The sequence below is a fragment of the Mobula birostris genome, chromosome 1 (genome assembly GCF_030028105.1).
Source record: "Mobula birostris isolate sMobBir1 chromosome 1, sMobBir1.hap1, whole genome shotgun sequence".
Taxonomy (NCBI): Eukaryota; Metazoa; Chordata; class Chondrichthyes; order Myliobatiformes; family Myliobatidae; genus Mobula; species Mobula birostris.
Window position 1 is genome coordinate 211,466,940 of NC_092370.1, and position 27,549 is coordinate 211,494,488.

General features: G+C 40.1%; 1 protein-coding gene across 3 annotated transcripts in view; it reads right to left on the minus strand.

Annotated features, from left to right (window-relative positions):
- lrr1 (leucine rich repeat protein 1) overlaps positions 1–23,980 on the minus strand; it is a 28,428-nt gene extending 4,448 nt beyond the window's left edge. Inside the window, exons 1-4 of one of the 3 annotated variants that reach the window (XM_072270885.1) lie at positions 23,868–23,980; positions 12,408–12,601; positions 12,232–12,330; positions 2,644–3,371 (exon numbers count right to left, since the gene is read on the minus strand). In XM_072270885.1, the coding sequence (XP_072126986.1) occupies positions 2,644–3,371; positions 12,232–12,330; positions 12,408–12,596 (1,016 nt within the window). In that variant the 5' untranslated portion in view covers positions 12,597–12,601; positions 23,868–23,980. Of the gene's footprint in view, positions 1–2,643; positions 3,372–12,231; positions 12,331–12,407; positions 13,094–13,176; positions 13,527–23,867 lie in introns of those variants that run through there. The other 2 variants (XM_072270876.1, XM_072270867.1) reach the window with 2 other exon arrangements.
- Positions 23,981–27,549: the final 3,569 nt, after the last annotated feature.

A 27,549-nucleotide genomic window follows, 5' to 3' on the forward strand; every position in this document is an offset into this window, starting at 1 on the left:
ATTTTATTCAATGGATTAAATTATTTTACTTATCTCCCTCCGCTCAGGTTCTTACTAACTGTCAGTACGCTAAACCATTTAAACTTTATTGTGGAACTAGACAAGGTTGTCCTTTGAGTCCTTTGCTTTTTGATTTGGTCTTAGAACCTTTAGCTATTGCTTTCCAGGAATCTAATGATATCACTGGCATTTTAAGGAGGGATATTACCCACAAAGTTTCACTTTATGCTGATAACCTTTTGCTCTACATTTCTAATATGGAGTCTTCTTTACCTTCTCCACTTTCTTTACTTTCCTGCTTTGGTCAGTTTTCTGGATATAAATTTAACTTTCATAAGAGTGAACCTTTTCCTTTGAATAATTTGGTATTAGTTAATACTAACCTTCCTTTTAAAATTGTAAGAAATCAATTCACTTACTTGGGCGTAACAATTACTAGGAATTATAAATTCCTTTTTAAAGAAAATTTTTTTTACACTTCTGAATTATGTTAAGAAGGCACTTTCAAATTGGTCACCCCTCTCTTTATTGTTAATTGGCCGTATCAATTCCATTAAAATGAATATTTTGCCTAAATTTTTATATTTATTTCAGGCCATACCTGTTTTCATCCAGAAATCCTTCTTTGATTCTTTGAATTCTATTATATATTCTTACATATGGAAAAATAAAATCTCTCGATTAAATAAAGTTCATCTTCAAAAAGCTAAAAAGAATGGAGGTTTAGCCCTACCCAATTTTAGGTTTTATTACTGGGCGGTCAATATACCGAATCTTACGTTTTGGTTATATTATATTAATCGAGAGGACTGTCTGGTCTGGGTTTCTTTAGAAGCTAACTCTGTTAATAAATTCTCTATCATTTCTCTTCTCAAATCCTCAATTCCTTTATCTTTAAGTAATTTAACTGATAATTTTGTAGTTAAACACACTTTAAGGATTTGGGTACAATTTAGAAAATGTTTTGGTTTATTGAGTTTTTCACTTACCAGTCCCATTTTTTCTATTTTTTTAAAACCTTCTATGTCTGATGTTTTTAAAGAGTGGCATAGATTGGGTATTAAATGTTTTCATGATTTGTTTGTTGGAGGTAGTATCTCTTCATTTGAACAACTGTCAGTTATGTATAGCCTACCAAGAACTCATTTTTCTCGATATTTACAAATTAGAGATTTTTTGCGTTCTCAAGTACATACATTTCCTAAAAGTCTAGATAAAAATTTACTTGATATAATTTTTAATTTGAAACCCTTCCATAATGCATTTATATCTAATATTTATGGTATGTTGTTGGGAATGAGAAATATTCATTTAGATAAAATTAAAAATCTTTGGGAACAAGACTTACAGATTTCAATTTCTGAGGACACTTGGAATGAAATTTTTAAATTAGTTAATACCTCATCGTTATATGGCCGTCATTCCCTTCTACAATTTAAAGTGGTTCATAGGGCCCATATGTCTAAAGATATTTTATTTGGATATATCTCCCTTTTGTGATAGGTGTAATAATAGAGAAGCTTCACTAATCCATATGTTTTGGACTTGTCTGAGTCTTGAAAAATATTGGAAGGAAGTATTTCAAACTTTTTCGGTGCTTTTTAAAGTAAATTTTAAACCTAATCCTTTGACTGCCTTATTTGGTATTGTTGGAGGAAATTATATTATTTTGGAGACACATGATCTGCATATTTTGGACTTTATGTCTCTCATAGCCAGGAGGTCATTGTTGCTTTAGTGGAAGGATGCCACTCCACCTACTCATACTCATTGGTTACATGATGTTACGTCATGTTTAAATTTAGAGAAGATTTGCTGTTCAATTTCTGAACCTAGACAAGATTTTTTAATATTGTGGGAACCATTTTTGAATTATTTTCAAAATCTTTAATTTGCTATTAAACACATATGTTAGCTAATAATATGTTTTACTCTATGTTAAGGATTTCTTCCTTTTTTTTTTAAAACCTAAGAGCTTTTTTTTCTGGTAGTGGGTTTAGATTTTTTGTATAATAAAATTATCTCTTTTCAATATTATGTTTAAATTTAATTTTATATGGATATGGGGTAATTACACTTTATCTGTGATTTCAATATATTGTATCAATATATATTATATATCCTACTGTACTCTGTATTCTTTTATGTAAGAAATTAATAAAAATATTGAGAAAGAAAGAAAGAAAAACTCTAATCTTTTTGAGGCATCTAGGTATCATTTGAAGATTAGAGGCTCATCCAAACCATGAATTTGAATTTATAGTTCCCCTATCAATGTCATTAGGTTGTTGCCACATCGCATTCACCTTGAGAGAAAGGAGAAAACAAAGAGGTTCTAATGTAAAGCATTACCCCCTTAATTTGGATGAACTTACTAAACTACAACAGTTTGATTAGTCGAGACTATTGAAAAGGAAGGTTCAGGTAAATCTCATTTAGTGTGATATTGCATTTGGTCTAGAACCCTTGGGTTTTGACAAACAGAAATAAGAAAAATTGCGGGAGGGTGAGAGGTGTGAAATGCAGTTAGATCTTAGATACTAATTATCTCTTGAAAGTAACTTTAAATATGCTCAATTGACCATTTCACATTACAGAAAACTCATTAATAATCATAATTTTAAAAAAAGTTAAGATCTTTACCTGTAATTTATTGTTGCTCTTGCTGCAGACTCTAATAGAGTCATTGGAATCTGCAAATGGATTGTTGGAATGAGGGGGTTGGGGTGTTCAAAGGGATTTCCAAATAGATCCACATTCTCAAGGCATAGCAACTGGAAATCACATGGAAGATAAGGCAACTTGTTGCGTGCTGCTGTAAGGAAGCGTAGTTTAGTTAGCCGTCCTATCCTGTAAGGAAGTTGGAGTAACTCATTATCGTCGAGCTTTAGATGAACGAGTTCTTGCAGTTGACAGAACTGAAGAGGGAGAGCTCGTAAATGGTTGTGGCTCAAGTCCAAAAATTGCAGAGATTTTTGCAAAGTGGAATTACACAATCCAATGCTGAATGTTTCCAGGTAGTTATTATGCAAAACAAGCACAGATAGGCAAGTAAGGTCTCCAATGGTAGCTGGAAGTTTGCGTATGTGGTTATTACTGAGATCCAGTTTCCGTAGTCTTCGTAGGCAAAGCATTCGCATATCCACACGTGCCAGTTTGCAGAAGGAAACCTGCAGAAATTCTAGAGAGTATGGAAAATTTGTAGTAATAGGATAATCCTTTCTTGATGTTATTACCATTTTGGTTTTTGGTTTTTCGACTTCAGAGGTTTTCACTGGAGCCAGGTTGGACAGTGATATAGTGTCTATTTCACTACCTCGGTGAGCCAGCCTTAAAGCTGAAAGGAAATTCCTCAAATTATTCACATCTGCCTGTTAACAAAAGAAAACAGTTTATGAAATATTTGTTCATTGTTTACAATTAAGTTCTATTTTAAAAATATTAACTTTGATTTATTGATAAGACATTTGTTTTACCATTCTGAACTATGCTTCATCAAGTAATTATTCCCCAGAAAACAGAATGGAATCAGATTTTAACATTACTGAAACATGTATGTCATTTGAGTTTCAATACTTGTATTAGGGTTCATTTTCTGGCACCTTCGCTTTGCTGAGCAGGATAGGCAAATTTTCCAATTATCGGAATAATATTTTTGAAATTGTCTTTAAAAATAGCATACAGGAAGTCCATTCCAACAAGGAATGTTGTATAGATGGGTTATAACTCTATCTCAATAGGAACAGGGGCCCAGTGAACCAGATATTAAACGATTGGGATTTCTCAACAATGGGATAGTGGATTATCGGAAGGAGATAGAGAGGTATAACCAATCTATATAACATTCCTTGTTGAAATGTACTTCCTGTAAAGCTGTACATGTAAAAGTGGAAGCTATAGTGGAATAGTTCAACCTTTCCTCATTACAAGTACTTAAGATACTTAACACATTCAAGCCAAAAAAAATGTCAACCCAAGGTATTGAAATCACCCAAGGTCAACTGACTTTGATTTTCAAAATAAAAATCAAACTGCTGGTAGGACATGATCTTCAGTGGGGTAATTGGGAAGGTGGGGCAGAATTTTCAACATTACTTGTTGAGACTCTGCATCAGGAATCCTCCTGTTATTTGGTCATGCTCCAGATTCCATCATCTGCCTTTCACTTTTGCAACTTCACTGCAAAGTCTCAAGACATGCTGATTTTGAAGAGATTTTCTACATCTCTTCAACAGCAGTTTTCCAACTCCCTCTCACTGCTGCCCCTGCTCTTCAGACATTCTTATTAAAATTCATTACTACAGCCACAACTTTCATTAGGACTTGTCTTCATCGCCATCTTGTTCTGCAAGCTTCGAGCTCTATTTCTATTTTTTGCAGTTTTTCCCCCAGCTAGGATCTCAAGTATGTGCATTCAATTCATCACTTCTCCCCAGTTTTCCCTTTACATCCCACGCTCCACCATCTCAGATGTAGCAGGTGTACCAGGATTCCCAGATGTACCAGAGTCTGAAATTCTTCTGCAACCTCTGCCGTATCAACTCAGAAGGCTCAAAAACTTGCTCAGTTCCAGGCTCACAACACTCCACTGGATCTTACTCCTTTTTCCCATGCCACAATTCTCACCATGGGCCCCTTGCCCTCCCCCCACCTAGTATCCTACCTGCAGCACCACTCCTCTCTCTTCTTTCCCTAACCCTCCCCTTCCTCCCATCTCAGCCTCCCTTCCCATTAGTCTCTTGCTTCTGGACCTAGGCTTTGCCCCATTGCCTGTCAGGTCTTCATCATATCACCCTATCACCCCACCTGACCTCCCCCACTTTTGATGCCGAGTGGTTAATCATCTGCCAAGGTCTTACTTTTGTACTCTTGTGCCCCAGCGTGATGAATCCTGGGCCTGTCATGTTTGCCCACTCTACTGTGCAGCAAAATGGTGCTCTTTTCCTCTCCCCTCACTGAAAGCTCTTTTTCAGATCTCCAACACTCCCCTTTCTTTTGAGCACCACACCTGGGCCTTTTATCCTCTGTCGAGCTTTTCATTTCTAACTGCCATCACACCAACTGCCTCAACTTCTCCACTCACTTCATCCCGTCTGAACGCTCAGCACTCCACACCAATCCCAACCTAGTCACCTCAGTCCCGATGCAGGGTCTTGACCAAAAAGTCAATGATTTGTTACATCCCTCACCTGCGCACCCCCCCCCCAAAAAAGATGCTGCTCAAACTGCTAAGTTCCTCCAGCAGCTTATTTTTTGCTCCAGATTCCTGCAACTGTAGTATCTTGTGTCTCATTCTTTACTTTCATACTGTTCAAGACAGAATTAAAAGTGCTATTTCAAGTCCAGTTCAACCGCCATTGTTAAAGTGGTAGGTATTGAATACCTGAGCTGATTTTTATCACGGTGCAGTAGTAAAACTGGATTAAGACTGTACATGAGCAGTTTATGTGACTATTTTGAAATAGCAATTAGGATATTTCTTTTTGACATTTATTACAATAATAGGAATTATCAGCATAGACATGATTGCCATGTATCTTCAGTCTCTGTGAATCAAAATAGATACCTCTACAGTCCAATTACTATAACCCTTCTTTCTCTGCTTCTCACAAGTAGTTGATTTATCCTCCCCTAATCTCATTTCCTAACATTCTATGAATAACTTAGGTACAGCACCCAAGTTCATTTTGACTTTACTGGAGGAGGAGCGTTCCAGTTGTATGCAAATAAGCAGCACTACTTATTTTTAAATTTGTTTGAACAATTACATATGAAAACACAGAATTATCAAAATGAACGCCCACCTGGACAAGCCGGCGAGCACTGTGAGGGTCATGTTTTTTGACTTCTCCAGTGAGTTCAACACCATCTGCCCTGCTCTGCTGGGGGAGAAGCTGACAGCAATGCAGGTGGATGCTTCCCTGGTATCATGGATTCTTGATATTCCTGACTGGCAGACCACAGTACGTGTGCTTGCAACCTTGTGTGTCCGACAGAGTGATCAGCAGCACTAGGGCTCCACAGGGGACTGTCTTGCCTCCCTTCTCTTCACCATTTACACCTCGGACTTCAACTACTGCACAAAGTCTTGTCATCTTCAGAAGTTTTCTGATGACTCTGCCATAGTTAGATGCATCAGCAAGGGAGATGAGGCTGAGTACAGGGCTACGGTAGGAAACTTTGTCACATGGTGTGAGCAGAATTATCTTAGTCTTTTTCACAAATTAGCTGAGGAGCCGGTGGTAGACCTGAGGAGAGCTAAGGTAGTGGTGACCCCTGTTTCCATCCAGGGGGTCAGTGTGGACATGGTGGAGGATTACAAATACCTGGGGATACGAATTAACAATAAACTGGACTGGTCAAAGAACACTGAGGCTGTCTACAAGAAGGGTCAGAGCCGTCTCTATTTCCTGAGGAGATTGAGGTCCTTTAACATTTGCCGGACGATGCTGAGGATGTTCTACGAGTCTGTGGTGGCCAGTGCTATCATGTTTGCTGTTGTGTGCTGGGGCAGCAGGCTGAGGGTAGCAGACACCAACAGAATCAACAAACTCATTCGTAAGGCCAGTGATGTTGTGGGGATGGAACTGGACTCTCTCACGGTGGTGTCTGAAAAGAGGATGCTGTCTAAGTTGCATGCCATCTTGGACAATGTCTCCCATCCACTACATAATGTACTGGGTGGGCACAGGAGTACATTCAGCCAGAGACTCATTCCACCAAGATGCAACACAGAGCGTCATAGGAAGTCATTCCTGCCTTACAACTCCTACCTTGGAGGGTCAGACACCCTGAGCCAATAGGCTGGTCCTGGACTTATTTCATAATTTACTGGCATAATTTACATATTACTATTTAACTATTTATGGTTCTATTACTATTTATGGTGCAACTGTAACGAAAACCAATTTCCCCTGGGATCAAAAAAGTATGACTATGATGAAGCACCAAGAGGCAGACACACACACGCGTGCAAACACACACGCACATTTGTCTGAGAAATGCATTTATGCAATTTAATAGAACCCCTCTACATTTGTAGTTTTACAAATATTGTACCAATACACCAAAGTTGGCAAATAGTTAAAGACCACCCATCTTTTAATGGGAAAGATCAGTCATGAAGGCTTTGATTCCCTTAATATCCAAAAATCTATTGATTTTGGCCTTGAATATACTACAGCACAATCCTCTTGGATAGAGAATTCTAAAGATTCACCACCCTCTGGTTGAAAAAGTTTCTTCTTCTCCTGTGAACTGAATAGTCAGCCCATTATTTTGAAACTGCGACACCCCCCCCCCACCTCAGTAGGGAGAAATATTTACTCCGATTACCTAAACAAGCCTCGAGAATTTTTTTTTACATTTTCATGAAATCATCACTCACTCTTCTTTAAGTGCATGGGCACAGTCTATTTAGTCTCTCCTTGATTAACAAATCCTCCATCTCACAAATCAATCTGGTGAACCTTCATTGCACCTCCCTCCTCTATTACAATTATAACCTTGCTTAGTTAGGGAAACCACACCTGTGTAAAATATGTTAGATGCGATCTGACCAGAGCCCTTTGTAGGTATAGACATGTAGCAAGACACCTCTGCCCTTGAATTCATACCATTTGTTTTCCTAAGTGCTTGTTGTTCTTACACATAATCTAATTGGTAATTGATATACACCCAGGTCCCTCAAATTCAATATCACTATTTTCTATTTTGCTGCTAAAGTGGATGACCTCTTATGTCCCACATATTATGTCTGCCATGCACTTGCCCATTCATTATACCCCCATAAAACCTTTGTGCATCCTAGTATAACCTAGTTTTATATCATCAGCAAACTTGGGTATATTACACTTGGTTCCCCCATTGATATAAATCACAGACTTCTGAACATGATGATGACTTTATAATGTTGCAACTTAAGAGTTCTTCTGAGATTCTAAACATATCACATCAACTGGCTCACTCAGCTCAGAATCATAATCAGATTTATTATCACTGACTTGTGTGACTTGAAATTTACTTTTTACTTTCTAGATTCTATACAGTGCAACTTTATTTTCAGGACCCAATACATTCTGCAGTTGCTGGAAATCCAGAGCAACAAATACAAACTGCTGGAGGAACTCAGTAGGTCAGGCAGCACCTCTGTTGTCTGCTTATTCTTCTCCAGAGATATCACCTGTCCTGCCAAGTTCCTCCAGCATTTTATGTGTCTTGCTCTCTTTATTCAGGAACGTAGTTATAGTTAGTTCACTTTTAACTGATGGATTTCTCCTCTATAAAGTATGTCTACCTTCTTTAAACTCTTCCCAGTATTAACCTCTTTTCACCTTTCTGAATCCTTCTACTTTTTCCTTTAGCAAATTTTTATTAGAGATAAATCTTTAACCCACGCATATGCTTGTCACTTTTAAACAATTGGAATGGCTTCAAAATACTGCCTTCACAATTTTCCTTTCAATGAAATATACTCAGTGTGCACTTTATTAGGTACCCAACCACCAGGCCACGGACTGGTTTAATATTGACAATATTTTTGCAGACCGGTCAAAGGGGGGGGGGGGGGTATTCAAGTTCAACAGTGCATGACAAGAAGTGAGGAAATGTGCAGCTGACTTATATTGTTTCATATAGCCAAATCATATCGTTTCCTTGTGGCCCGATACTGGGCCGCGGCCTGGTGGTTGGGTACCACTGCTGTACCTAATAAGGTGGCCTCTGAGTGTATGCTTATGGTTCTTCTGCACATCACTATTGTACTGCATGTTTGTTTGGGTTACTGTTGCCTTCTGGTTCCTTAAGGTTGACACAGCCCGGGGGGGGGTGGGGAGTAATGGAGATAAGCTATTAAATGCTCCCAATGGCATGCATCTCAAATAGCCTCTGACAACTACATGTGGCTTATCTACTAAGCCTGGCAGGACCATTTCTACTGACAGAAGGGGAAGAGGTGGATTACTGGCACTTTAAGACCATTCATTTCAGCCAGATGGGGCTCATCAGCCATGGTTGGCAGCTTATCTAGGAGAACGAAAACGCTGGTCTCAAACCTCTGTTGCTTTGCATCTATACCCACTCATGGGGAAAGAAATTCGGAGCTGGTATGCCTAAGGCAGTCCTACATTGAGTTCAATGTTGACTGGCAACTCCTGCGCTGTTGCTGGTGTCAAACTGATTGGTCTCAGCTGTCCCTTTAGATTTAACAGTTGTGTGCGGAGGGCAGCCTGTTACATGGGCAACAGCTTGCTCTTCATGTCGGACTATGCTGGCTTGCATAGGATACAACATTCATGGTCGACCCAGATCAACAGAGGGCCTACTGTCCCCTTCCTGTCACCCTGAACTACTCTGGCCGTTCCTTCCTGACCTCTCTCATTAACAAGGTGTTTTCACCCAAAGAACTGCTGCTCACTAGATATTATTTGGATTTTTGCATTCTAGAGAATGCTGTGTGTGAAAATCCCAGGAGATCAACAGTTTCTGAGATACTCAAACCACTCCATCTGGCACCAACAATCATTCCATGGTGAAAATCACTTAGATCACATTTCTTCCCATTCTGATGTTTGGTCTGAACAACAACTGATCCTTTTCACCACGTCTGCATGCTTTTATGTATTCAGTTGCTGCCACATGATTGGCTGATTAGATATTTGCATTAATGAGGCATACAGGTATACCTAGTAATGTGGCCAGGGAGGAAACCACTGAATATATGGAGTTAAGTGACTTTACATCCTGGGACACAAAAACATTCCGTTGTCTCACAATACTCAGCGAATTTTTTATTTCATTTAAGTTCTGCAAATATAACAAAGTGACTTCCATGAAACAAAGGTTATTCAAATAGCTACAAACATACAGACAAGTGCACATATGCTGTAATTGATTAACCTCATGTAAAACGTTGCTTACATTTAAATAGAGTACATGATGTCAAACTATTAAAAGTTAAACAGATTTTCCCTGATTATACTGTCTACCTTCAAAATCAGAACTAACTTCCTGCACTTACCATCAACTGTATTCTTTAGTATATACAGCTAAACAAAGTTGACTGAAATTGAAATTTTAAGAAAGACAATTCCTTAAACGACAAAGGATTTACATACGAATTAAGAGCAGAAGAATGCCAATCAAGGCTACTCAACAAAATCACATCCAATCTGACTATAATCCCATCTCCATGTTCCTACCTGCTCCTGTAACCTTTTGCCCTCTTTATCAAGTATCTGCTTAACTCTTCAAGAAGCCGTGGCTTAGAGTCTTAGGATACCTTCAATGGAGAAAATCCTTAAGACTCATAAGCCTCTAATTTTTTGAAAACATCGTCACATTTGTCTTTAAATTGGCAACCCCTACTTCTAGGAACTTACACAAGAAGCAGCATGCTCATCACAAACACTTTGTCAAAACCCCTCAGGAACTTATCTGTTTTGATCAAAGTAGCTCATCTTCAATTTTTAATGCGAGAGAAGTATCTTGAAATGTAGCCAATGTCCCAACATAAGAAACACCACAGTCAGGTTTCACAGAAGTTATATGACAATAAACATTGTTTCAGAGAGTCTGTTTTTCCCCCAAATAACTCAAAAAAGATCAATACATCTGCCAATCAGTGGATTCAGTTTGATATCACTTCTGATCATGCAGCACTCCCTCAAAACATTGAGGTGTTAGCCTGGGATATGCCCTCAGTCCCCGGAACGGGTCTTGAAACTATGGTATTTCAACTTAAGGAAGAAAGCATACTCCTTCTGAATGATGACATTTATACAGCATCTTGTGTGTAATTTGAAATTTGTAAAGCAGCTGAAGGCATCAAAATGAAGATGGGAGGCACGTTTTGAAATGGGGTAGAGGTAGACAGCTGGAATGGCGTAGGAAGGAAACTACAAAGTGCAGAGCACATTATCTGAATCTCCACCACAAACAAGGAAAAAACTGGAAGGAAAGGTGAAGTGCTCATTATGGATCTTAACATCGAAGAAGATCATAAGAATTTTGAAGAAATTCCTGGAAGTATTTGAATAAGGGGTGAAAACTATGTAGCTGATACAGTTAGAAACCAGATGATCAGAAAGGACAAGGTAAACATATTTTGTTGGAGGTTGTTCTGCATAAACTGAAAAAGTTTGTTTTTGACATACATTTTGACTGCGTAGAGGCTGCAATTAAGAACTTTCAAGAAACTGGCCTCGTTACAGAACACTATGGGAACACATTAAAACAGTGCCAGAACTGAGAAATATAAGCTCCTGGCAATACATGTGATATGAGCATTGATCCTTGACTATTCAAGACAAATATGCACATTGATAGTTCTGTGAACCGAATAACTGAACTGGTAACTTGCAAAGTTTCTTAAATAAAGGCAAAAAAAAAAAATGCTGGATATACAGCAATTTCTCTGTTGGGACGAAGTTGAATTCAAGTGTGTTTTAAGTTATAGAGAAGTGGTGGTGGTGGATGGGTGGGTGGGGTAGGGGTCATGGCAATGGAGAGAACAAAGGGAATGTCTCTAAGAGGATGGAGACCAAGAGAGGAAGACTGACATGTGATGGTGGTGTTAGCTGAGAAAGGCTGACAAAGGCTTTTTAAAGTACTGCTGATTTGTCTGGAAGAGATATAAATAGAAGGAAATTAAAATGATCAGAGGAAAGAACAAAAAAAATACTGTAGTGAGAGAAACTCTGCAGTTGCTGCAAAACTAATTAAAAGGAATGTTGGAAATATTCAACAGGTCAGACAGAATCAATAAAGAGTTAAATGACCTGATTGAACACTAACTGCAAAAGGCTGGTTATCTGAAATTATTGAATATAATTCTAAGGGTTGTAATGTGCCAAGCTCATAATGGGCTTTACTGGGACACTGTAAGAGAGACCAGAATGGGAATGGAATAGAAAATAAAAAGTGTTAGGCAACTGGGAGCTCAGTCATCCTTGCAGACTGAACAGGGGTGTTTTGCAAAATGCTGATACAATTTGTGCTTGGTTTGTCCAAAATAGCATAGGACCATTATAACCACACACAAGTTTCATTGAAGTTGTGCTCTAACTTCCATCTTGCTGATCTGAGCAGAAAAAAAGCTGCTATCATAGTTACTACATTAATCACAGCAAAACCTTAGTGTGTGGGTAATAATGAAAATGAATCATTTCAATGTTAACAACACATACAGGTTTAACTTTTAAAACTGAGATGTGAGAAAATGCCACTTTATACCTTATTTAGACAGACATCCACTGCTGGCTCCTTGAGTCTGATGGTAGCTTTTCCCTCGTCCACGAATTTAGTGAAAAACTGTTCTATATTTTCTTTCAGCTGCAAGGAGATATTCATTAAAATATATTCTAGGCTTTATAAAGTTAATATGTTAAGTTATATAAGAATACACTCACCTTATATTTACAGCCCGATTTGTCTTTTATTGTACAAATCAAGAGTTGAATGGTTGCCGAGTTGTTTTTGATGCCCCGATCATGGTGCTTTCCTATTGACAGAACTGCTCGGTTGCCCTTCCCTCTGTTCCTCATACCGAAGGTTGGGAGCATCCGATTGATGACTTCCACTTCACACTGGAGTTTCATAGTATCTGTAATAAAATGATCGCTCACTGTAGACATAATTCTGGACTACTGGAGAATACAGCATTCCCTTGGACGCCTAACACATAAACAAGTTGCTAGTATGAATGCAGATATTTTCATTCCCGATTGGCTGATTCCGCGGTTAAAGTCGACTCCGATGGGAGCTTAGATCGTGGCACACAATGGAGAAAACGCCCCCTTCCCTCCCCTCCGCGCCAATCAACCGAATACGGCTGTGGGTCATTGAAAATTACAGCGGTCAAGAGGGAGAACTAGATAACACAGGCCGAGAAAGACACCCCCGGCTGCAGAGAGGGGAAAGCAAGCGTACATCCTGGAGGGAACAAGAGTGAATGGTGGAAGAATTTATTTAAAAAGAACACGGGAGATTCGGGGATCAAATCTACTGTGGGGAGGGAGAACATTTAGAGAAGAGGGAAACTACAGATTGAAGTTCATTTCAATAAACTATGAAAATTGTTTTTTAAAATAATCTTGTAAAGGGACCAAAGCTGTACAAAGCTCTGTAAAAAAACGCCAACTGGGAGAAAGGTCACTTGCTTCATTCTGTCAAACGTACCCATATTCCAGGAAGTGTCATTCCTAATCTCCAATAAAAATGCACACTCTATTGTACTTGTATGTTGCTATAGTTTTGACAGCACTAGAAACATGATTTTAATCTATTAATCCTCGCTAACGATTTTTTCATACGTCCCTTATTTAGTTATTGATTACTAAAGTTTACAATGGTTCGCAGAGAATGGATTAAACAAGACTTCAATTCTGTTTGCAAAACAAATGACTGTCCACATGCAATATACTATCTTTCAGATACTATTTACACGCTGGAACCGCCATGAGGAAACGCCGCCGTGGCACGTAGGATACAACCACGAGGGTACAATAAAAGCTCAAATCGAAGAGGCCAGTCTTGTACCAGAGAACATTGTGAACGATACTCGGTCACGTTCGCCGTGTTCTGCACATCATTATGCAAATCAGGATTCGTCACAAGCCGAAAACAAATCGCAGCGAGGTGCTTGTAACTAATAAGCATATTTCAGAGTGGAAAAGATAGTTTTGTGGCATTCATGTAGCCCGCGTCAATCCCGTAGTTTATTACTACCACATGAAAGCGCTTTTTCTTGTTATTATTTGATAGAAAAACGCCCAAGTATTCTCAAATATAATTCTATTAAGTCTTGAGGACGATTCAATGTAAACGCTAACAATTTTTGCAATGGGACAATAATTTATAAAGTGTTCCATTCCTTTAATAGTAAAGATTTACCTCAGCTGAGGTTCTGAAGAACCTAACATTAATAAATAAAAACGACAAGTAGTGTTAACAGAATTTTTTTTTATTTTTCTCGATATAAAATGTGTCTTTGTGATACACACTAGCCAAAGGACAGAAATGAAAAACTTCCGGTGTGGTGCAAAGACTGTCAGCCAAAAAACAGAAAACATACAAATGCAAGTTCTTATTGCACCAGTTTCAGTGCATTTGTTTACTGATATATACAAAATTGTGAAGGCACCATCTAAATCTCCTCTGTAGCTCAAAACTTTTAACAAGATCCACTGTTTGAAAAAAATCTGTTACAAACATGGAAATACTTCAAACCAGACTTTATACATGTCTCAGGAATTTTACCATTAATTGAGTTCATTCAAAATTATGATTTTATTTATTTAGCGATACAGCAGAGGAGACCTTTCCAGCACCGAGCCACGCTGTCCCAGCAACCCCAAAACCCCGATTAACCCTAACCTAATCATGAGACAATTTTGCAAGGACCAATTAACATACCTGGTACCATCTTTGGACTATGGGAGGAAACCAGGGGAAAACCAACACATCCCGTGGGGAAGACACCTAGAGACCCTCAGTGCAAAAGCACCATAAGGAAGTTAGCACATGCAGCTTGCAGGAGCTATGTAGCCAATAACGAGCAACACTTCAGTAAAACTTCAAACTGCTTTGCAATAAACTTGTAGAGTTAAGCATCTTTAGTTGCAATTTAACTAAAGGAACTTTATTGAGAGACTTGGAAGAGTGAACCACCACCAATACATTCACTAAATAGGGCTGCTTATCACTGAGCCCGTGACAAAGTCCATTCCAGGGGATGCCAAAACACACCTCCCATTTCCATTGTTGATGAGGCAAATCTGAAACCGATGCTGGAAACCTAAAATAAAATTGTAAAATGCTGGAAGCAAATCAGGTAACGTAGAAAAAACAGACAGCATTACAGATTACTGACCAGATCTGATACAAAATGAAAAGGTCTGTTATTTGGAATCACTGAATTCAATATTGAGTTTTGAGTGTTGCAATGTACCTGGCAGGACAATGACCAATGAACCCCTTGTGATGGGGTCCTGAATTACCCCTATGAACGGTGCTTTTGAAAAGAGAGAGAGAGAGAGAGGTATTTAACACCGACATGTTGTTTAAGAGAGAGAGAAAGAAAGAGAGAGACAAAGACTAACTTTTGGACTTTAAGACACGAGAAAGAACTGGCTAACTTTTGGATTTCTGCTGAGTCGGAGATGGCACTGAGCAGCTTGTAAGTTGCTATGGTGACCGAAGGCAGCGTTATTTGATGGACAATCGATGTTATGATTTTCCGGCAGCATGTTTATACTTCTCAAGGACATTCGGCTGCTTATGCATTTCTTACACAGAGAAGAGGAGGAGGAGTTATTTGAATGATAGCTGGTATCCAGTACGGTGAGATAAATAGGTCAAATAATGTAGACTTCAGACACACGTTTTGGACACTGAATGAGCTTTGTTGTGCCTGCAGAAAAAGTGGGTTTTTGGAGGATCGATCAAGCAGATCGATCTGTCGCTCTTGCAGTGAGAAAAGGGATTGACCGGTGGGGAGTTGTCCATGTGTCCAACCTTTGCCTGGGTTGACAGCTCCACCACAGAAAACCGGTCTCCTTTGTTGTGGTCACAGTCGGTGACTTCTGAAGGATTTTGGAGGACAACGAGAAGATCGACTGCGTCAGCTCAATTGAAGATTCAAATCTCTCCCTCTCTCTCCATCACTACTCAACTCAATACCTGGAATGGTCTTTGTCACGGGCTTGGTGATAAGCAGCCCTATTTAGTGAATGCATTGGTGGTGGTTCACTCTTCCAAATCTCTCAATAAAGTTCCTTTAGTTAAATTGCAACTAAAGATGCTTAACTCTACAAGTTTATTGCAAAGCAGTTTGAAGTCTGAACTGAACTTTACTCATCATCATAAGACTGTATCTTTTTACCCCAGACTTGAAGAAGCTTGGTTTTTCATATATATTTCCCCACTTACTGATATACTTACCTACATATAATCATTGCTAACCTGTTTGATTTAACTACGTTTATATTACTGTATTGCACAGTTACTAATAAATATTATTAGTTAATAGCAATACTGGACTCCAAAGTGTTTTCCATCTCTGCTGGTTCTTTATTCCCGTCATGGGGTACGTGACACCCTACACACAACATCTCACCTTTCGATGATGCACCTTACAGCTCCCAAACTTGACAACGAATTCAATTATTTTAGATAACTGTCTTTCTGGCTTGTTCTAGAACTAGCAAGTTCTGATGAAAAGCTATTGATCTGTAACATTAATTCAGGGTTTTCCTTTCTCCATTGTTCCTGTCTGACTGGCTGAATATTTTCATCATTCTCTGATCTGTTTCAGATTTCCATCATCTGCGATATCTCAGTTTCAGCATTTTTCAAAAATTCTCCCCCATTCTCACTGACCTCCTATTAACATCTGCTCTAGACAAATCAACTACCTCCACCAGCCAACTTCACCATTTAGTGAATGCATTGGTGGTGGTTCACTCTTCCAAATCTCTCAATAAAGTTCCTTTAGTTAAATTGCAACTAAAGATGCTTAACTCTACAAGTTTATTGCAAAGCAGTTTGAAGTCTGAACTGAACTTTACTCATCATCATAAGACTGTATCTTTGTCTGTCGATATGTCTGTCGATATTTCTTGAGACATGCCCCTTCCTCGCCTCAAGTGTATCACAGTTCTTTTGCCTTTTCCTCTACCCTGCAACTTAAAACATGTTTGATTTTTTAAAACTAGTTCTGACGAGAAAGGTCTTTGACTCAAAATGCAGACTGTTTAGACCTTTTCTTGGATACTAGCTGATCTGAGTTTTTCCACATTTCCTGTTTTTCCCCCTATTGTCTTTCATCATCATCTGAACGTTTTAAATTAAAACTATATGCTGACTTCAGTGTGATTCAGGATGTAGGATACTGAGTCAGCAACCCGCTATCCTGCCAGTCCATTCAGAAGATTCTGAACTGCTGATTTCAATACATTCTTCTTACAAGATGAAACATTTTGCCTCTATGAAGACTCTACAGTGCAGCCTCATACCTAAGATTCACAAGAAACATTTATTAGTCTCTGGAACCTATCGAGAGAAAAACGATCCCAGAATCAATTAAATGCTCTTAACAAACAAACAAAAAAAAAAAATTTCTTCATAAACCATTTACTTCTTTTGACATAGTCTACAGAAAGTCATCAGATCCTAATCCTTTGCTAATGCCATAAGATGATCAGAACTGCCAGGACAATTTTTTCTATGAGATAAATTCTTACCATTTAGAACATGCATTTGTACAGCACCTTTGGCAAGATCAAATAATGTATTTTCAGATTCTCCCCACCCCCAGAACAAGGAAAGAACTGTTTGGGTAATGTTTCAAAGAGTTGATTATGGAGTTTGATGACTTAAAAAGTTAAAAAAAAGGTTAGAGTGATAACTCCAGCTGCTTGAGGTCCAGAACCCAAAGGCAGAACAATCAATGACAGGGATTAGAATCAAGGACATACAAGCACTAGGAAGACTGAAGAAGACTTGTGACAATTAGTCAGAGCTTATTGCTAAAGCTGCGAGAATGACAGAAACAAAGTGGTCGATTAGGAATGGACAGAGTACGTGGAAATATTAACAGGTAATTTTTTTTTAAATCAAAGAATATAGAGGAAATGAGATTACAAAATGAAGATTATAATGTATTAAGGGATTGATAAATGACAACAAATGTGGCGATGCGAGTCTGGTTCTAATAGTTGACACTTTTCGGAGGAGGAGAGTAGAATATTGGATCAACAAGATAGCAATACCTTTAAAAAAAAGGGAAAATACAAGTACGTAAGAAATGTAGTCTATGTACAGTTCCAAGAAAAGGTTTGTGAACCCTTTGCAATTACCTGGCTTTCTCCATTAATTACTCATAACATGTGGTCTGATCTTCATAAGTCACAATAACAGACAAACATAATCTGCCTAAGCTAATGACACACAAACAATTGTACTTCTTCTTGTCAATATTGAGTACACCATTTAAAAAATCACAGTCTACTTTCAAAAAAATGTGAACCTCTGGGTTAATGCCTTCTACAAAAGCTATTTGGAGTCAGGTGTTCCAATCAATGAGATGAGATTGGAGGTGAGGGTTGTAGAGGTGCCATGCTCTATATTAAAAAAAAACACACAAAGTCAGGTTACTGAAAGAGCCTGTTCTTCTCAAGAGAGATCTGTTTAGGTGCACCATGCTTCAATCAAAACAACTTTCAGAGGACCTTAAGAAGAATTATAGTGATGCATGAAGCTGGAAAAGGCTACAAAGCATTTGACCTGAGTGTTCGTCACTCAACAGTGTGAGAAATCAGTGTGAGAGTGTGAAGAAACTCAGTACTGTTGCTACTCTCACTAGGAGTCACCATCCTACATCACACCAAGAGCACAACGTGCAATGCTGAAGGAAATGAAAAAGAACCCAAGGGTACAGCAAAAGAGCTGCAGAAATCTCTAAAACTTGCTAAAGTCTTTGGGCATGTGTCCACTATAAGAAAAAAAACCCTGAACAAGAATAGTGTTCATGGAAAGACACCACGGAGGAAGCCACTGCTCTCTAAAACAAAACATTGCTGCACGTCTCAAGTTTGCAATAGACCACCTGGATGTTCCACAACGCTTCTGGTACAACGTTCTGTGGTCAGATGAAGCAAAAGTTGATCTTTTTGGTAGTAATGCACACTGATATGTTTGGAGGAAAAAAGGGCACTGCACACCAACACCAAAACCTCATCCCAACTGTGAAGGAGCATCATGGTTTGGGGCTGCTTTACTGCCTCAGGGCCTGGACAACTTGCAATCATTGAGGGAACAATGAATTCAAAATTGTATCAAGATATTTTACAGGAGAATGCCAGGGTAGCAGTCCATCGCCTGAAACTTAATAGAAGGTGGTTGATGCAACAAGACAATGATCTGAAACACAAGAGTAAATCAACAACAGAATGGTTTAAAACGAAGATTCGTGTTTTGGAATGACCAAGTCAGAGTCCAGACCTTTGTCCAATTGAGATGCTGTGGCATGACCTAAAGAGGGCTGTTCATGCAAGGTATCCAAGAAATATTGTTGAACTGAAACAGTGTTGTATGGAGGAACAGTCTAAAATTCCTCCTCACCATTGTGCAAGTCTGATCAGGAGCTACAGGAAATGTTTGGTGGAGGTTATTGCTGCTAAAGGAGGTTCTACCATTTATTAAATACAAGGGTTCACATACTTTTTCCAGCCTGGACTGTGAATGATTAAACAATGTGTTCAATAAAGACACGAAAAGTACAGTTATTTAGTTTAGGCAGATTGTGTTTGTCAATTTTTGTGACTTAGATGAAGATCAGACCACATTTTGAGTAATTAATGGAGAAATCCAGGTTAATTGCAAAGGATTCGCCAACTTTTTCTTGCAACTCGAGTTCCTCCCCTAGATCAAAGATCTGCCTACCACAGCCTTGAACATATTCAATAATCCAGCCTCCAAAACTCTCTGGGTAGAGAAGCCTGGGTAAAGATCTTGGAACATAGAAGAGTACCACATAGGAACAGATCCTCAGCCCATGATATCTGTGTCGCTCTCTTGGCTGGACATGATCGATAATCACTCCATTCCCTACATATTGATGACGTAAAGATGGCACTGGTGTACATTGGAGATTCCCAACAGGCTGTAGAATTGTACCAGTTTTTTCTTAAATATACTGCTTTTGATGCCTGAAGCAGAAAAAAGAATCTCAGGGTTGAATGTGGTGACATGAATGTACTCTGATAATAAATTTTATTTTGAACTTTGATGTGTCGATCTAAAAAAATGCCAAAGTTCAAAGTAAATTATCAAGTATGTAAATATCACTATATACTTCTGAGATTCATTTTCTTACAGACCTTCACAAGAAATACAATAGAATCAATGAAAAACTACATACAAAGACTGTCAAACAACTAATGTGCAAAAGGCAAACCACGCAAACCCAAAAATAAGTAAATAACACCGACAGCATGAATTGTGCACTTCATGAGCGCGAGTCCATAGGTTGTGGAATCGGCTCAGTGCTGAAGTGAGTGAAGTCATCCATGTTGGCTCAGGAATCTGATGTTTGAAAGGTAATGACTGCTTCTGAACCTGGTGATGCGGGGCCCAAGGCTCCTGTATCTGCAAGGCCATTGTCATACCTGCTTCCAGTGCATCCTCTCTCCAGGCACCTACCACTCTCTGTTAACTAAAAAAGACCTGTGCTGCAATCTTCCTTATACTTTCTCTCTCTCTCTCTCTTATGTTAAATATACACCCTCCTTTATTTGATATTCTTACCATGGGAACAAAGACTATCCACCATTTATCTGCCTCTCATAATTTTATAAACTTCTCTCAGGTCTCCCCTCAGCCTCCAACACACCAGAGAAAACAGTGCAAGTTTGTCCAATCTATTCTTAAAGCCCATATCCTCTAATCCACGCAACATCCTGCTAAACCTCTTCTGCGCCCTTTCCAAAACTTTCACATCATCCAGTCTTACACAAAACAATCTTTCATCCCAGGAGCTGATTTTGCAAATCTTCTCCAAAGAAAGTACATTTATCCTTAAGTAAGGAGGGCAAGGTTGCACACAGTACTCTAGCTGTTGTCTCACTTATGCTCCATAGTTACAGCCCGAATTCCTTAGTTGTAGGCTCCCATCCTTTTGCAGTATTCTATTTTAATTCATTGCCATTAACTCCCTGTATGAGGACACCAGACCCCTCTGTACAGCTGCATTGTGAAGTGTCTCCATATAAACATCCTGTTTTTCTATATATTTTACCAAAATTTTGTAACTACTGTACTCACATTGTACTTCATTTGCCACATTTCATCCATACATTTAACTTGTAGACATATATTATCATTATATACCATGTCATATGACATAGGCGATCATGGTTCCGTGACCATGATTGCTCTTGGCAATTTTTTCTACAGAAATGGTTTGCTTTCTTCTGGGCAGATTCTTTCGAGACGGTTGACCTCAGCCATTATCGATACACTTCAGAGACTGTCTGCCTGGCGACAGTGGCCACATCACCGGGACTTGTGATATGCACCAGCTGCTCATACGACCATCCACCACTTTCTCAGTGGCTTCAAATGACCCTGATTAGAGGGGACTAAGCAGGTGTCATACCTTGCTCGCAGGTGACCTGCAGGCTATGACCTGAAGGAATGCCTTAGACCTCCTTTGGCAGAGACGTATCTCCACCCCACCCAGCATATATAATACCTTCTCAAAACCTGCTTTCTTCTGTTGAATCACATAGGTACTTTGGCCCCACTGATCACCCATTAATCAACAGCACCCATTCATTCACATCAATCTTATTTTATTTTCCTCATATTCCCCTCAGATTCTACACACTAGTAGCAATGTACAGGAATCAACTCAGCTACCAGCTCACACACCTTTGGAGAAGAAACAGGATCATATGGAGGGAGCACATACAGTCTCAGGGAGAATATGTAAACTTCACATAGACAATATTGGACAATAGGACCGAGCTCAGGCCTCTGGAGTTCATGAAACAAAGGCTCTACTTGCTGTGCCAAAAATATTAACAAATTTGGTTGCAATAAGCTTATGACTTTCATCAGGTCAACAACTGATAGAATATTCACGTCTAGAGGAACACAAGGATCTGCAGTGCATGCCAATTCATCCTTGACAGAACAAGGACAAGGTGAAGATGATTAAAGCTCCAATGCCTTATTTAAATTTGCTGACAACACACTGGGCTTGGCCAAATCAACATATAGGAGGAAGCTTGAAAATTTGGCTGAATGGTGCCACGACAACAACCTCTCTCTCAATGTCAGCAGGCCAAGGAGCTGACTACTGACTTCAGGAGGAGGAGACTAGAGGTCCATGAGCCAGACCTCATCAGAGGTGGAGAGGGTCAGCAAATTCAAATTTGTCGGCGTTAGCACTTCAGAGGACCTGTCCTGGGCCCAGCACGCAAGTGCAATTGCAAAGAAAGCATGGCAGTGCCTCTACTTCCTTAGAAGTTTACGAAGATTCAGCATGCCATCCAAGACTTTGACAAACTTTTACAGATGTGTGGTGGAGAGTATATTGACTGGCTGCTTCACGGCCAGGTATGGAAACACCAATGCCCTTGAATGAAGAGCCTACAAAAAGTAGTGGATACGGCCCTGTCCATCACAGGTAAAGCCCCCTCAGCATTGAGCACATCTACATAGGAAAGTAGCATCCATTATCAAGGACCCTCACCATCCAGGCCACGATGAGTTGTTGGTTTGCCTTTCCACGAATGCTGTCTGACCAGCATTTTTCAGTTCCTATCACTAAGGTACTTGATGGGGCATCTTTTTGTCAAGGCAAAAATGTTCACCTTCAATGGTCACATAAACATCTTGTTATTCAAGCTACAGGACAGCAATCTGGCTCGCTCCTTTGCACTAAGATTATTGCTACCCTGTTACCATCAGCTACCTCATAACCAAAGAATTTCTAGCTAATTATTGAAAGGAATGATTTACTTGTGTAAATAGTATTTAAATGTTGTCAGAGGACCATCTGAATGATCAGGGTAGGACATATTCAATAAATGGCAAAGTCCTCAAGAATACTGATGAACAGTGAGATCTCGATGGAGAAGTCCAAGAACCCACAAAGTAGACAGCGTTAGCCAGAACACTGAGTACCAGTAAAAGGAGGTACTATCACAATTTTTCAAAACTTTGGTTAGGCCACAGCTGGAGAACTGTGTACAGTTGTGGTCATCAACTCAGGGAAGAAAGTGATTGCATTAGAGATTCACCAGGATGTTTCCTGGAATCACACATATCAGTTATGAGGAGAGATTGGACTGGTTGGGAAACTTTTCTCCTCAGTAGAAACCCTGACTGTGGTTGGAATGTGGTAAACTGTCCAATTGAAGTTGGTACTCTGACATTTAACTACTATCCATGCAAGTATTTCTATTGCCAAGCTATTCTATAACCAGAGGCTGTGGATCAAATTCAGGTAAGTGATAGCATAGCAAAGTATTTGATAGTCAGTATAGTTCGATGGTGGATGGAAGGCTTATTTCAGCCAACTGGCCTAATTCTGCTCCTATATCTAATTGTGTATACAACACTTCCAAGCTCACAAAATCTACCATCATGAAGGACAAGGAAAACAAGTACTTGAGAATATCTTTATTTTCTTCTCCAAGCTACATATCATCCTGACTTGAAAATATACTATTTGTTTGCTATTATAATCCAACTCAAGGAACCCCCCCCCCCAAACACTGTGGAAATACTTTTATCCAAAAAGCTTCAGCAGTTCAAGGTTTACTGCCATCTTTGAAGACAATTGAGAATGAATAATAAATGCTTGAATCAGCAAATGTCCAATTGCCAAAAACAAGAAACATACTTGAGGCAATAATTACATAACTCCAGAAACAGGAAATCTGAAGTAAAGGCAGTATTGGATATACTCAGTAGGTCAGGGAGTAAGAGAGTATCTGCAAGCCTTCTCACTTTTGCAATATTTTACTACATAGTCAATGACTCAAAAGTTCAACTGTTTCCTCTCCTCTCTGATGTTATCCGACTTCCCGAGTAGCTAATCTTGTTTTTATTGTTATTTTGTTAGGCGCGGGAGGAGCATCTCCAAAACGTGGGAAGAAAACCGGTGGCGTAGTAAAAGTACACGAAGTTTTCAAACGAAATCTGTAGCCTGTCACGGAGACCTGCAGGCCTTGAACGGACCCAACACATAAGGGAGAGCGATGACATCACCCCCCCCCCCGGCCCCACTGAATTTAATCGCCCAGGGGCCGAGCTCACGACCCTTTCGCCCCGAGTGTCTTCAATTGAGATATACTTACCGTTTTAAATAATAAAAAAAGGTCGCCTCGATTGAGAAGCCCCAACAATGACGAACCCGGGTCGGGCCGGACAACCGTACACCAGCGACCAGTTTCAGGTAGCCCGCGTCTGGCTCCCCTCCTATCCGGGCAGCTGATTGGCGCAAATCCTCACCAATAGCAACCACCGAGAGCGGCGGCGCCCTGCTCACACAGGGTGCGATCTAGCTGGAGCCAGAGGCGGCGCTGTGGAGTCATAATGGGCCCCGGAACTGGGGCCTCGGGGTGACTGGCGCTTGCAGTTCCACCAACAGTAGCCGGAAACAAAAGGAAAATACAGGCTCTTGTAAATATGATATTGAAGGAGCTCAATGTCAGGCAGATTCCGTGGAGAGGAGAACAGAGTATAATTGCCCAGATCAATCAAAGATTATTTTATGTATATATTTCAGTTCCAGAAGTTTCAGCTCTCTCTGGTGGTTGACTTTTTTTAGGCATGGAAAATCTGCAAGTTAAACTCAAGTCTTTTTGCTACCTTTCATTCTCCATGGAAACCATTAATTAATTATTGGTTAGTTAATTAATTAATATTGACCAAGTCCCCACATGGTAGATTGATCTGGAAACTGAGATGGCCAGGGTGAGCTAGCCAGTTGGATACAAAATTGGACTGGTGGAAGGTGGTAATGGCGAACCAGTGGTATTCTGCAGGGATTGGTGCTAGTTCCTCTGCTACTTGTAATATATATTATCAATTTGTATGAGAATTTGCAAAGAAAACATGACATCACCTTGACTTTCAATGGTTCCACTTAACATCATAGAATGTATATGTTAAACTGTTTTGCACCGCGGACTGGTTTAATATTGACAATATTCTTGCGGAGCGGCCGACAGGGGGAGGGGTGCTCAAGTAGAGTTGCCAACTTTCTCACTCCCAAATAAGGGACAAAAGTAGCAGTCAAATACGGGACACTTGTGTTTACCCCGAGAAAGACTACCATGACCATGGAGTCTTGCGCGGGCACCTGTGTGCGCATGTGTGACGTGCACATACATGAAGTGCGCATGCGTGTACGTGCCGTTTTTTTCTAATAATCAGTTTTGGCTTTATCTTCCTGATTCTGTTAAGTGAAACTACACTGTACATACATTATTTCTACTTTATATAGGCTGTGTATTTATCATATCATTCCTGCTTTTACTATATGTTAGTGTTATTTTAGGTCCTATGTGTTATTTGGTATGATTTGTTAGGTTATTTTTTGGGTCTGGGAACGCTCAAAAAAATTTCCCATATAAATTAATGGTATTTGCTTCTTCGCTTTACGCCATTTTGGCTGACGAACAGTTTCATAGGAACGCTGTACCTTAGTGGGGGAAATACGGGACAAGGGCTGTTCCATATGGGACAAACCGATTTAGCCCAATATATGGGATGTCCTGGCTAATACGGGACAGTTGGCAACCGTATGTTCAAGTTCAACAGTGCGTGACAGGGAATGAGGAAAGGTGCAGCTGACTCATATCGTTTCATATCGCCAAATCATATCGTTTCCTTGCGGCCCGGTGGTTGGGGACCACTGTGGTATACAACCTGAAATCTTCACTTGCTGCAGACATCCTCGAAACAGACAAAAAAACCCCAAAGAATGAATGACAGAAAAAAACGTAAGAACCCCAAATCCCCCTGCCCCCTGCCCTCCATGCACAAGCACCAATAAGCAGCATCAACCCTCCCCTTCCCTCCACTTATTCCAGCAGAAAGCATCAGCACTCCTCACCACCCACCATGCAAATAATAGCAAAGCCCCAAAGGGAGACCATGGTCTACAGTACATCAACAAATACTGTTCATCCCAACTGTTCAACGTCCTTCAGGCTCTCTCACTGAGAAGGGAGAGAGGGATGTCACTCCTTCAACAACGAGGAGGGAGACAAACTCGCCGTTTTGATGTTACAGTCTGCAGTGCTGCTTCCTTAGAAGTTTGCGAAGCTTCAGCGTGTCATATAAAACTCAAACAAACTTCCAAAGATATATGCTGGAGAGTATACTGACTGGTTTCAGCATGGCCTGGTATGGAAACATGCCCTTGAAAGGAAAAGCCGATAAAAAAGTAGTGGATACGGCCAGCTCATCATGGGTAGAGCCCGCCATTCCATTGAGCAGATCTACAGGGAGCATTGTCGCAGGAAAGCAACATCCATCATCAGGGACCCCCACCACGCAGGCTGCGTTTGCTTCTTGCTGCTGCCATCAGGAAGCAGGTACAGGAGCCTCAGGACCCACACCACCAGGTTTAGGAACAGCCATTACCCCTCAGCCATCAGGCTCTTGAACCGGGGGGATAACCACCCAACTTCATTCACTCCATCACTGAACTATTCCTATAACTTATGGACTCACTTCTAAGGAAAATCTTCACCTCATGTTCATGACTTTTATTGCTTATTTATTATTATTATTATTATTTTCTTTGTTTTTTCTTTTTGTATTTGCACCGTTTGTTCTCTTTTGCACATTGGTTTTTGTCAATCTTGTTGAACAGAATTGAATTGAATTTATTACTTACATCCTTCATATACATGAGTAGTAAAGATCTTTACGTTACGTCTCTGTCTAAATGTAATTTATGGTAATTTATAATAAATAGTATGCACAACAGGACAGTCAATATAACATAGAAGTACAATTGTATCAGCAAGAATTAATCAGTATGACAGCCTGGTGGAAGAAGCTGTCCCAGAGCCTGTTGGTCCCGGCTTTTATACTGCGGTACTGCTTCCCGGATGGTAGCAGCTGGAGCAGTTTGTGGTTGGGGTGACTCGGGTCCCCACTGATCCTTCAGGCACTTTTTACACACCTGTCTTTGTAAATGTCCTGAACAGTGGGAAGTTCACAACTACAGATGCGCTGGGCTGTCCGCACCATTCTCTGCAGAGTCCTGCGATTGAGGGAAGTACAGTTCCCATACCAGGCCATGATGCAGCCAGTCAGGATGCTCTCAATTGTGCCCCTGTAGAAAGTTCTTAGGATTTGGGGACCCATACCAAACTTCTTCAACCATCTGAGGTGAAAGAGGTATGGTTGTGCCTTTTTCACCACACAGCCGGTATGCACAGACCACGTGAGATCCTCGGTGATGTTTATGCCAAGGAACTTGAAGCTGTTCACCCTCTCAACCCCAGATTCATATTCATTGTTGTCAATAGGAGTTAGGCTGTTTCTATTCCTCCTGTAATCCACAACCAGCTCCTTTGTTTTTGTGACATTGAGGGAGAGATTGTTTTCTTGACACCACTGTGTCAGGGTGATGACTTCTTCTCTGTAGGCTGCCTTATTATCATTTGAGATTAGGCCAATCAGTGTAGTGTCGTCAGCAAATTTAATTAGGAGATTGGAGCTGTGGGTGGCGACACAGTCATGGGTATACAGAGAGTAAAGGAGGGGGCTTAGGACACAGCCCTGAGGGGCACCTGTGTTGAGGGTCAGAGGGGTGGAGGTGAGGGAGCCCACTCTTACCACCTGCTGGTGATCTGACAGGAAGTCCAGGATCCAGCTACACAAGGCAGGGTGAAGGCTGAGGTCTCTGAGCTTCTTGTCGAGCCTGGAGGGAATTATGGTGTTGAATGCTGAACTGTAGTCCAGGAACAGCATTCTCACATAAGCATCGTTCTTCTCCATATGTGTAAGGATGGTGTG